Source organism: Taurulus bubalis (assembly GCF_910589615.1).
Source record: "Taurulus bubalis genome assembly, chromosome: 11".
Lineage (NCBI taxonomy): Eukaryota > Metazoa > Chordata > Actinopteri > Perciformes > Cottidae > Taurulus > Taurulus bubalis.
In genome coordinates, this window is record NC_136599.1 from 27,394,808 (window position 1) to 27,408,244 (window position 13,437).

General features: G+C 41.4%; 1 protein-coding gene across 1 annotated transcript; it reads right to left on the reverse strand.

Moving 5' to 3' along the window:
• Nucleotides 1–603: 603 nt before the first annotated feature.
• On the reverse strand, nucleotides 604–12,172 carry ccdc22 (CCC complex scaffolding subunit CCDC22; the record flags this gene model as incomplete). Its single annotated transcript, XM_079226744.1, has 16 exons — nucleotides 604–1,317; nucleotides 2,650–2,724; nucleotides 2,824–2,883; nucleotides 2,996–3,091; nucleotides 4,581–4,688; nucleotides 4,866–4,967; nucleotides 5,058–5,174; nucleotides 5,280–5,399; nucleotides 5,914–6,096; nucleotides 6,192–6,407; nucleotides 6,596–6,765; nucleotides 7,389–7,473; nucleotides 8,143–8,249; nucleotides 8,962–9,094; nucleotides 9,802–9,979; nucleotides 12,123–12,172. 16 exons carry the CDS (start codon nucleotides 12,170–12,172, stop codon nucleotides 1,204–1,206), a joined length of 1,914 nt encoding a protein of 637 aa, XP_079082870.1. The 3' UTR covers nucleotides 604–1,203.
• Between the last annotated feature and the right edge of the window lie 1,265 nt (nucleotides 12,173–13,437).

Consider the following 13,437-nt stretch of genomic DNA (forward strand, 5'->3'; position numbering starts at 1 on the left):
GCGTTCAAATTTAGACTTTCATTTTGATCAGGTAGTGGGAAACACAATGCCATGTCCCAACTCTGCTGCATGTATCAGGGGGATATAAGATAAGATAATCCTGTATTAGTATGTATGAGGGAGCTACGTACATGGATCCTCAGGAGCCCTGCATGTGTGCCCTGATGGCGAGTGTGTTTGCAGAGGACTGATTTCACTTGTGTATGTCATTTCGGTGCGAGTTGCAGTGCAGTATTCAGTTGCATTGCCCATATAATGTGTACTTTCTGTGTGGGGCTGTCTAGATTGTTAAGTGCCTACAGCTGTTTTGGGCCCATGTGGGTGGACCTGAAGGGGAGGACAGGCTTTCTAAATGCTCACATCAGAGACCAGGTTTATTATAGTATCAATATATGCTTTTGGAGCGTGATAGCTCTGAATCATAGAAAACTATGTTCTTCAATACATTACAATCTAAATATTTGCCGACACCTGCCTACGTAATTGGCGTTAAAAGTGCAACTGAGCATTGCGGTGTAGATGATGTCAGTAGGAGTTGGTCCACTCACCATGACCAGCGTCTCAAGGCGGACAAGAGCTGCTCTTCAAGTTTGTAAGGCATCTTTATTCAAGCTGGTACCATATACACAACAATACTTTGCTGATGTGGCTGGACAACATTATTAATGGACTACATTCAAATGGCATTCACTCAACATATTCAGTTTAAATAGAATCATGACAACAAAGGAACTGCTAATGTATGAAAATGGTGGAATAATTGCCATATTAAAAATTCCTGAACAAAGATTTCAGTTTAATCAAGATATCTTATGAAAACATCTCAAACATCATATGAATGAATTTACATGAGAACAGAGTTCTGACAGCGCCCCCTTGTGGCCACTGAGGGGTTTCATTTGGGCGCAGAGCATCAGGCTAGTGCATAGACCCTCAGAGAGCAAGTCCAGCCGTAGAAATCAGTTTGAAATGAAACACTAGTTGTCATCTTCATCCGTTCATACAGGTTGTGCATTAAAATGCCAGGTTAGTTCCATGGTTCCAACATCAGCTGGCCTTTCTTCAGAAAAGCAGGTCTCCAATGGCAACAGAGGGCGGTGTTTATGAACAGCGGTCTCTTCAGTGTGAAAACTGAAGTGCTGTTTCCAAACCATTCAGGGCCGTAGGGATCCAGGTTCTTACCTACACCTTGCCTCAGCCTCTTCAGCCTTCTCTGACTTTGGCAGCGAGGGCTGAGTTCTCCTGTCGAATGGCCTTGTAGTCATCCAGGATCCTCTCCAGGTTAGCCACCGTTTTACTACCGTTTTCTGTCTCGATCTGTGCAACATTCAAGATGCCAATGAGAAACATACTTCCTTGTACAATAAATATCTGAATGTGCTGCTGCATAAATACAAACATTATTTGGGGAAATACACATAAATTCCATCTCTGCGTCCAGTCGAGAGACACGGCAAAAGATGTTCAACACATGTTTGGTCGAGCTTAGAACGAAGAACTTTGGTATGCAGTGGTTAAGAAATAGAATATGAAGAGGAAGGTGAAAGTTCACTGTTGAATGGCTGATGGTTCCAAATCCAGATCCTTAATCACTTGTTAAAACTATGAGCATGTGGGACTCTAACTGACAGGAGGGAAATCAAAGGGTTTAACCAAGACTTTTCTTTAGATATCTGCAAATCAGAGAATATTTTGGAAAAAGAGATGAAACCAGATTTCCCGCAGTGATTGTGTTAGTAGAGTCATTTCAGTGTTTATCTAATGTCCTTGAAATAAAGTCAGATTCTTCCTTACTGCTGATTTTCCTCCAAACAGGTATAGTGAGGCTAGAGTTTATGATGATGATGATGTATTGAAAAGTTAAAAGACATGTGTTGTGCTGACATAGGTGTAACCTGACATGAGACATTACACAATAGGACAGATATCTTCTTTAGCTCTTTTTTTGGCTTTTACATTTGGCTTTTACAGTTTTTAAAATTTTGTCTGTTAATAAATGGCATTAATGTTGGAAAGGGAGTTAGATTTATTTGATGTAGTGCATGAAAACAAATGTTAATACTAATCATTAGAATAACCCAGAATATACAACAAAATGTAGTAAATAATTAAACATTTGTGTTTTTTTATAACATGCATTGTGTAAACAAACAAGCATGTAAAGGGATAAGAATCTGGAAAATAATAAATATGTGGGAGTTATGGTCAAAAGATTTAATTCCATGAAAATGTTTTTTTTAGTTTTTAGCACAGACATCTTTGTCCTCCGAGGACATCATAGCAACTTGTTTTAGGAGGAAAAGGTTACGATCTCTTAGCAGCAGCAGAGATGAAAGCTACTCTCAGCCACTGGCTGGACGTTGTTGAAGAGAGATGTGCTATGGAACGACTCATGTGTTCATGAGTTGTATGAAAAGACACTCCCAACATCTTCATAACAAGACTGAGATACTGTGGTACGCTGGCGCTTACTTTGGTGTTTCTACTGCAACAACACGCAATTCATTTGTCTTTCTATATTCGTTCAATACACATGATATATGTCAACACGATGGCATTTGAAGGGCTGCTCCCAGTCTTTATGCTAAGCTAGGCTAACCACACGCTACTCTCATTACAGTGTACAGAGTGATGAACTGGAAATCCTACCTGCTCCTCTAGATCTCGGATCTCCCTCAAGATTGTCCCGGTGTCCTCGATGGTTTGGATCAACTGATTACAGTTCTATCGAAGAAGGGAAGACGGAGAGATGACATGTCACACATTCTGATAGGAGCGGCGGATAAGAAGAAATCTAAGAGTCAGACAAACATGATGACATACTTCATGCAGGGCAGCCAGGTACTTGTAAGATTTGCGGACGGATTCATCTTTTTTGGCGTCCTTCCAATGTCAAAAAAAGGAATGAATTAAAACAGGAACATTTCAAGAATCCTTAGGATTAAAGAGCTCAGATATTGGTTCTTTTGTAATGAAGGAAAATTGACTCTGCTACCTTGAAGACCAGCTCATCAGTGACAGCAAAGGTTCTGTCCAGTTTTCCTGTGAGGCTGTTGATCTCCTTCTGAAGCTCCTTCGTGTCTGACAAAATCTGCAAAGAAAGTGAGCACAGTGGTAAAGAGGGGCTGAACAGCTGATACTCAGCACACAGCCTCTCCCCATCCCACGCAGACCACGACAATAAACATGACATGTATGGTGCCCCAGCATTCAAGAAATCCTCATCTTTGCAAAGAAAACATTGATTTTCATTTTTCAAAGAGGAGCCTAAACACACACTGTTGAAAGTCTCAATAACCGCTGAAAGTTAGGTCTTGCAGCCTTTCAATGGCGAAGGTGACAGGATACACCTTACTCTACGAGTGGTTGTCCTAGCCGATGTTAGCACGGAGCTAGCGGCTTCAGAAAAGGGACAAGCTTTTACTTACAAACCTAGTTTTTTCCCGACAAAAGTCGTCAATCAATTTCACTTTTCATGTGTGGTTTTTTTCTGATGATTCATTCTGGTGTGTCTGTGTCTAAAAATGACTTTGCCAAACATGATATTGTTTTCAATATTGCACAAGGTTATCATCTGGCTCAGCGTTGTGCTCACTGACAGTAATGTCTTGAAGCAGGAGACGTCCCCTGGAAACGTGGATTTGCTCCGTTTTTGTTTGACTGCATTTCATTAGTAACAGTTAGCGACACGTCAGACTTGTCAATCCCTTCATTTGAGACAGGTGCTCACTGATAGTGTAGTTACAGCCCTATACTGTCCTTCACCTGTACAGATACAGACAGGTATTTATACTGAAAGATACTTTTTTATTTTAGGCGGAGAAAAATCTTCAAGGCGCACTGATCTGCTTCTGACACTTTCACAATAAACCTGAGGGGTCTTCTTTCTGGCAAGACCTCATCGATGCAAATAGTCACAGTGGTTCAGAAGATACAGACATTTTAATTTGGGTACGCCATTTTTGCTCCAAACAGGAAGGCTCTGTGGTCCAAACCAAGACAATAAACTCCTTTCAACCATGGACAGACAGGATCCACTCCTTCTGTTCTTACCTTTCACAATAAAAGCCCCAGACATGTACAATGTAACTATTTACCAGAGGGAACTAAAAACACTTCACATAGAAACTTAGTAATCTTACAGTAGTTGTGTGTGCGCTTTAGGCTAGGGCTGCAACTAACGATTATTTTAATAATCGTTAGTTGCAGCCCTAGTTTAGGCTCTACGACAGATTACCTCAGAAGACTGACAGACGCTTCTCTGGGTCAGTAGGATCCATGTAGTTTTTTTTGTTGCATGCATGAATCTATTCAAACCTTTTTTGAAAAGTGTTGCAACTGTTGCAAATTTGCATTGCGGCCAGTATAAATGGTTTTGATGTGAAACACAGAGTATTTTGTATATTTTAATGTTGATTATCCGCCACTCTCCCGGTGGAGAAGTCTTTATATCGCTGTGAAGAGGATTTGTGATTTTTTTCACTGACTGCATGCTTACAAAGAGGATCTATCCAAACCAACTAGCATTTGCTTGCTTACTTTATGCATTAGTTATTTCCAGTCTTGTAATTTGTTTATACCTTGGTAATTTCCTCCTTCTGCTTCTTGATGTTGAGGACGATCTCGAGGATCCTCTGAGTGTATGCTGACCGAGACGCATCCCGAGGAAGATTTTCTAACTCCGTTACCTACGTTGGAAGAGAACAGAAACGATACAAACGGTCACATTCAGCACACGACTGATAAATGCATGAATTAACGTTCAAACAAGCCTGTGTCAAAAATGGAAGAAATATACCTGTGCTCAAAAGATAAACTAAAAGTTCTTGGTTACCTTTCAAATGCATGTAAATTCAGTTCATTACCAGTTGTTTGTAGATTTCTTCCTTCTTCTTGGCCTCCTCTGTAGACACACGAATCTTATCATGCAGAGACTTGATTTCAGAGAGCTTTCTGGATGACTCCAGCTGAGGAAAAGGGAGACGAATGATCAGAAACAAAAAGGTGTTTTAACTGGAGCAAATGAAGACACACATCTGTTGAAAGGCACCACTTACATCATGGTTGCTGCAGATTTCTTTGAGTCTGCGGTGCTCGTCGATGAGTGGAGCGCGGTGCTTCTCCCACTGAGAGGCCAGGTTCACCACCCGCTTGGCACTGGTCTCCACCAGTGCCTGGAGGAAGAAACATACAGGTTTCCACTCCATCCGAGTACCCTGCTGGGTTTGATAACTGGTCTCCAGTCAGCAGATTTCAGAGGTCTCACTCAGCCCTCTTACCTGAAACTTCAGCAGGTTGTTGTCTGCGTCTGGCAGTAGGTCGATTGTTTTCTTCTTCACCTGCATCTTGTCCTCGTTTTCAGAGTTCCCTAGATCTCTCTGCTTCAGCTCATCTAACACCTGGACATCACACATATGAAACAATAATCAAATCAGTGCAAACTCCTTTCCCTTAAAAAAGGGACAGTGCACCCCAAAAATTGAAAATACACATGTCCCTCTTATCTGTAGTGCAATTTATCAATCTAGCTTGTTTTGGTGCGAGCAGCAGAGTGTTGCACATATGGGTCGTACAGAGGTCTGCCTTCTCTCCACTATAATGGAACTAGATGACACTCTTCTGGTGCTCAAAGCACCCAAAACCACAGCAAAGTCTCTCAGGAAATCCTGACCTGGTTACTCCAGATAACCCATAGACCTTGTTGGAGCAGTTTCACGGAGGAACTAGTTTCATGAATCAGAGTTTCTAGATGAAACAGTTTCAACCAATTTCTGACTGTGTGTTCAAGTGAATGCTCAGATTCACAGTTGGAAGCCAGAATCTGATCAAGACGTAAAACAAATAGCAGCATATCTAACATTTGCTGGGCCACATCACGTCTAGACTACGTCATTGGCTCTCTGTGTACATTACCTGTGCATTGGTGACACTCGTGTGCTTCAAGTCTGCTGCTAGCTGTTCAACGTCACTGCAGAGCTGCTGGAAGTGCTCCTGGAGGGAAAGCTGCTCCTCCTGCTGACGGAGCTGGATATCACTCTCTGACTGATGGCCGGCGGGGATGGAAGGGCTGGTTGCTGTTGCCGCCGCCTGCTGCTGCTGGACGGACGGACATTTTGACAATCAACACTGGAAATGATGAAGGCACTTGCAAATGACAAGGTAGTACAAAGTACAAACACACACACACACACCTGTGTGAAGGTGAACTTCTGTGTGTGAGTGAAGTGGGTGCCCTTGGTCAGGATGTGGTCAGAGGGGGCGGAGCCTCTGAAGGCCTGCAGTATCTCAGACAGGTCCGAGGTGGATCGAGGACCCCCAAAGGCACTTTCAGCGGGGGGCAGTGCAGCAGAACGCAGCTGCTCCTCGATGCGTTTACGCAGCCGGGTCAGTTTCCTGGAGCGATACTCCTGTTCAACAATAAGACAAACTAATTTAATGAGGTCTATAATAAACATGTTCATCAGCACTACAGCTTCTGCTAGTAGAGGATCCAACATGCCAACAACATGTGGCAAAAAAAGGCAAGGTTTTTTTCAGAGCGTCAGAAGCACAGCAGTAACAGACAGAACTGTGTGAAGTGTAAATGAGGATGTACCTGTGGTGTGAGACGAGACAAAAGTCCCTGACTGTTCCACTCGTTGTCCCACTCCTGAGCAGCAGTCAGCTCAGCCGTGTGCTGCTCCAGTATGGACGCTACCACAGAAGCATAATGGGAAGGCTGGGCGGTCACAGGGGAAAGAAAGTCTCGCTGGTAGTCATTCGCCTCTGAAAGCACACAAGCACTCATTAGTTTGTGGATGCCAGTTTGAAAGCCTCTAGTTTGGCATTTTGTCTGTCACATCTTGGCTTTTTTTTTACAAACAGTGAACAGAAGTGACCATATTTGAACAAAGGAAGAGTACCGCCCTGTACAGGGTAGCAACTTGTCAATCACCTTGTATCCCCGCCCTAAAGCATCCCCTGCTTTATGGTCTGTTTGACTCTAAAATGGAGCATACTTTACTTAATGAACATTAAGTACCCTGGTGGTCAAGAGAAATAATGCGGCTTTAACACATTAAGCATAGAACCAGAGGAGTCGCCCCCTGATTCTGATTCGACTCCTCTGGTTGATTGATCTGGCTGATGATTGATCTGGTTGATGATTGATCTGGCTGATGATTGATCTAGTTGATGATTGATCTAGTTGATGAGTTTAACATGGGACCTATGGGGATTGATTTGCTTTTGAAGCTAGTCTCAAGTGGCCATTTTAGAAACTGCAGTTTTTGGCACTTCCACCTTTGTTTCAATTTTCAACACCAGAGGTTGGTGCTTGGGTGAAACAGGGAACTTAACAGGTCAACTGGAATCAAGCAGCATGTGCTGATATGCAGTAGGAGGCCTACCTTTCAGCTGATTCTTCTCTGGACCTTCAGTGCGGTGTGGCAAACTGAGAGGCTGGACGTGGAAGCTGTGCAATGCTCTTGGACTCTAAACAAGAAAACAATCAATACCATGTCAGAAAGCAACAGACTCTCTCTGGTCAGGTTACACGTTATGATAAACAAGTTAATATCATGCATCCAGAGGCCGAGACGAAAGTCAAAATCAAGACACAATCATGGAACTATCAATAGGAACGTCCCGACCTCAACTCAAGACATTTCCTACTGATTATGTTCTGATAAGTTAAATCCAATGTTTAGTTTTACTTTATTTCTTACAGAGTTCGACTGCATTAAGCCTACAATCACCCAACATAAATAAGAGTAAAATGTAGAAAAGATATATATCGTGCTTCACAGCTTTCAATGGTTTGGTAACATATGTGTACTATAGAGTTAATAAATATAATAAATATGCAAAGTATTTTAACCGCTATAAATTTCCATAAAAAAACGTCAGGATAATTCTGTTACAGCGGAATTAGATTATAAAATGCCAGTTTGTATTTCAATAACATTTCTGAGAAATCTAATTTTTTCCATCAGTTTGGTATGGCAGATGACTATTATTACTACAATACTCCATGAACCTCGGCCCCTCTCTCAGTCCTGTTGCTGATAGACTTGACACATCCCTGTGTTTTATGTAATTGTTTGTGTTTTTATGCATGTAAAGCACTTTTCAGACATCAAAATGCAACTTTAAAGAGTTTACTTGTGTTTCACCGTGCAGTGGCAGTCTGCAGTTAGGAGGCAGCCAGGGAACGACCAACTGGGCTTTGATTGCAGTAGCGATGGCTCTCTGGAGGACCGCAGATTTACCTACAGGAAGAGACCACAGCCTTGGATGACTCTTCAGTAAGTGGCAAGTCGTGACAAAATGCTTCGTCATGCCAACATCTGTAGAGCGGACAACATTTCCTCATTTCTGAAGGACTCTGTTACTAATTCTTACTCTTTTCCTTCATGCGACAATGTTTTCTGTCAAACCTCCCAATATCAAACTGTGCTGCTGTGGATTTCGATGAATGATGTATTATATGATACTGACTGGTCGCACTCAAATCAACATATACATTACGTTCCTTCTTATCCGTTATAACATACTTACACAGGAACCCATATATAGATCAAGACGCCGTCTGGCAATATCTTGGTCCATGTCAACCATGTTTTGTTGACCCACCCAAAAAAGTGGTAGCTCAATTGTCTAGCCGCCATCTTTGTTTTGGTAAAGAGGGATGAAATTCTACTTGAGGCTTATGACTTATAGTCTAGTTGTTAAACAACTTACTGAAACAACCATTGAGCTTACGTGCAGTTATTCTTGATAAAGGGTGTTTTTTTCTGTGAATCAAATGTAATCATTAGTGAAAAAGTGTTATATTACATTGCTACAAACCAGGATTATAGTATGTATCTTAGGTTATGGCACAAATCACACCGCATGTAACAATACAGTAGTATATTTCTGTCTCTCTAAAGACAGGTGACGTGAAACTGTGTAGAGGACATAGACTGGTGCTCCCCGTACCTGTCGGCTGGTCTGAGGCCTCTGCACTTTCTCTGGGCAGCTTCTCCACCAGGAACATAAGCAGGGAGCGGATCTCTGGCTCGTTGCTGTATAGAAACGTCTGGTAGCCTATCTCTCCTTTATAACCAATGTCCTGCAAACCAATGGTTTGACGTATTAATAATACTGCTGAGGAACTACAGGCAGGGATTTGGTGATTCTATTGAGCTGATACTCATACAGACATATCTGAACTTTGCCCACAACCTGTATTTCTATTTAAGCGTCCTAAGGTGTCCTGGAAAGTGCTCACAAATCAAATGTATCATAAACGTTCCGGTCGATTAGTAGTCTCTCACTACAATGGACCGCATGGAAACAGTGCTGATAATGTCCACTTATGTTCTTGTTAAAGTGGATTCAAACAGCCAAAGCGAACCATGAAAAGGTTTTCATTGAACATACTTTTGAGGGGTACAGTTGTCATTTACAACTGAAAAAATTCCATCTAATGACAAAGACCATGAGATGTGGCTGAAAGCTACAGAACAACCTAGTAAGTGGACTTTGAGTTTTAAACTACAGTTTCCGAGGTCAGGAACCAACAAACATGCTTGCCTTAAGTGGCAGTCTTTCTTATTACAATCCCTCCTCAGGGCAATGAAAGACATCATGTCAGTCTACTTGCAAAGAACTATTTGTGTACACTGAAGCTTCTTATATCTGTTCACCACATATTGTACATTAAACTTCCAAGTGTTGGTATTGATTGTTATCTATTAATATGCCACGCTTACTAAAGGGTCCAATTAAGTCCTTTCATCCGGAATACATTTGGGCCATAACTCAGAGGGGTCTTACCTGACAGGCCTGTGCCAGGCTCATGCCCACCCGGAAGCGGGAAGACATGCCTGGAGGGAGGGATGTGGGCAGCGGGCTGCCCAGGCCTGGATCGATCACCCGGATACATCTGACCACAGCCTGCACGATAAGCTCACTGCTGAACTGTTTGACACTGTGCGTCTCCTCGGACACCTCTCTGTGGGTCACATGTTCAACATGAAGGCAGCATGAGCTCCGTTCCCCTCAGAGAGTCAGTCTCTCACCCTCTGCCTCCAACAGCCCGGTGTTACGGATTAACAGGCGACCAGATAACTGGCGACTTTCGGCCGAAAGCGTCTACTGTTGTCGTTGTTACAGCAGATGTTGAGAATAGCAAGAGAACACGTAGCTGTCCTCGTGAATGCCGCATTGTTTAATTCTGCAGTTCAATGTCTAACCTTCTCGTCTAAAGTCTCTGGCCAAAACATATCGGACTAGACGTTGTTAAATCTTTTCAGGGAAATAATCCACGTGTGTGGAAACATCGATTGTTGTTTATGTGTTGAAACAGGAAGTCAGCAAATTGCCTTTCCTTTGAAATAAAGTTGTTACAAATAACACATAATGACTGTGGAGTCTGTTTTGTGCAAATATCTGTCACGTAAATTAACTCTATAGTACACGAAAAAAGAAGAGACAAAAGATATTTAGAAAAAAAAAAATTAAAAGAAAAAAGAAAATTAAATTAAAGAAATTTAATTAACGGGATTCGAACTCATATCGTTGGGTGGAAAAAGATCAGAAGTCAGTGGCATTACCACTACACCAGGATAGACATAGTAGAGTTTCTTGTGGATTTACAATCAAATCATCTACAACACAGTCAGCAGTCACATTTAAACGGCAGAGAGCCACCAGATCAACTTACGACCAACTGCGACTCCATGGAGCATGTTGACGTGACCTGGAGCGCTTTACAATATCGCTGCTTTCTCAAACTAATAGACAGCTGTTTAATATCAGACCATTCAAAACGTCTTTGTAGAACTACAAATTAAATGAGGCAGATCTTTGTGGTGGTGTTATGAGGTGAAAATACACAATGTGGACAATAACGCAAAGGAGGGAACAAGAAAAGCAAAGCCATAAAATTAAGAATTCAACCAGCCAAGAACACAGATGTGAAACAGTTGAGTTCACTTGAATTTAATAAGGGAAATACATTATCACAACACAATATGTAAACATGGTGCACACTCAAGGTGAACGAATAATATTTGATACAAAGAGTTATTTTTTTTTTTCATTCTTGTTAGTTGTAAGGCTGTGATTTATACCTCTTAATATGTGAATATGACAAACTTAATATGGCCAATGCCCATCTTTGAACAGATGGTAAACGATCACATATGGGTGTAATGTTTGGGTATTCATACACCTATGACCATATATAATTTATGATACACATCATAATGTGTTTGACCACATTGACTTTGTCATATATTCACATGGTTTAGGTGTCCCTTATTAAATTCAACTGAACTCAACTCTTTTGTAGTTCTACAAAGACGTTTTGAATGGTCTGATATTAAACAGCTGTCTATTAGTTTGAGAAAGCAGCGATATTGTAAAGCGCTCCAGGTCACGTCAACATGCTCCATGGAGTCGCAGTTGGTCGCAAATTGATCTGGTGGCTCTCTGCCGTTTAAATGTGACTGCTGACTGTGTTGTAGATGATTTCATTGTAAATCCACAAAAAAAATCCACTATATTTATCCTGGTGTAGTGGTAATGCCACTGACCTGTGATCTTTTTCCACCCAATGATATAAGTTCGAATCCCGTTAATTAAACGTATATCTTTTTTCTCTTCTTTTTTCGTGTACTATAGAGTTCATTTACGTGACAGATATTTGCACAAAACAGACTCCACAGTCTTTATGTGTTATTTGTAACAACTGTATTTCAAAGGAAAGGCAATTTGCTGACTTCCTGTTTCAACACATAAACAACAAGCGACGCTTCCACTCGCGTGGATTATTTCCCTGAAAAGATTTAACAACGTCTAGTCCGGTATGTTTTGACCAGAGACTTTAGACGAGAAGGTTAGACATTGAACTGCAGAATTAAACAATGCGGCATTCACGAGGACAGCTATGTGTTCTCTTGCTATTCTCAACATCTGCTGCAACGACGACAACAGTAGTCGCCAGTTAACATGGTCGCCTGTTAACCGTAACACTGGTCATGTGACGGCTGTGTGACAGCGGGCTGTGACCAACACACTCAACAACACGGCAGTTCAACTATTCACGTTCAGGTGGCATTGTGCACAATTCATAAGACGCTGCTGATACTTACGTGCCGACTTGTTTGAGGGCATGAATCAAAATTGTGTCAACTTCTTCCATCGCTGAAGTTGTTATTTAGAGAGAGATATATCTATATCTATATGTATGTAGAAAGAAATATATATATACATACATATATATATGAATATATATATATATATACATATATATCCTATCTAGCAGACTGGATGACGGCAGAGCCTCGCAGGCTGTGCATTAAAGTCAAGTGAGCTAGTATTAGTGAGGGACTCCCATGGCTAGAAAACTAGCTTCCATCTTCTGTTAGCGAACTTAGCAACAAGCTGCTAGTTGTGCGCCAGGCTGCCACTCCTAACGGCCCTCACGGCGCATAGTAATGACGTAATTAACGGTTGTTTCGCGAGCCATACTAACCGACCCTGGCCGTGCCGAGATGCTACACACCTAACATATCTGACACTTGTGTAGCTTGTTCATTGTGGAAATGAAGTAATAAGGGAACTGAGCAGGGGGGTTCTGGGAAATAGAGTTCCATCTAGACAAGATCAAGTGGTTACGAGCCATCTAGAAATCCACTTCCCAGCATGCTCCAACAGAGGCAATCTCATGACCGGAAATGTGCTGCATAGCGGATGGATGCTGGGTTGCCAGGTTGGGATCAGGATGGCCTGTCAAACGTTTACGTCATCTTACTTTCTTCTATCGAAACACGGCTTTAAGTCACTACTATCACACCTATTGTATATTCTTTTTCCAATTTCTATTTTTCGTAATTAAAACTAGTTTATTGTCAACACTTGATGACATTTGTCTGAATTTGTAAGATTAATATCCTGTCATTTTGAATATGAAAGTTTAAACTATTTGTGACGTAGAGGGTTCATCCTCTGAAGTGAATTAGTATGTATTCATTCAAACAAACCATCTTTAAAGTGGTGTGTGTATGTGTGCGTGCGTGTGTGTGTGTGTGTGTGTGTGTGTGTGTGTGTGTGTGTGTGTGTGTGTGTGGTGTGTGTTATAAGAAAGTGACTAAATAGGCTACATTTACTCAAGTACTGTACTTAGCACCATTTTTAGGTACTTGAAATTTGAATATTTCCATTTTTATGCTACTAAACATTTACTCACACTTCAGAAAGAAATATTGTACGTTTCACTCCATTACATGATTTAGGAGATTTAGTTACTAGCTAGGCCACTTTTCAGATTGAGATTTCATATAGAAAACACATAATCCGGTTGGCTTTGATTAAACTACACAAGTATAGAAATTAGTCACAATTAGCAGAATCTTGACAAGCTTTAATTGAAAAAGTGTCCTAATATGCCTGCATATAAACAACACT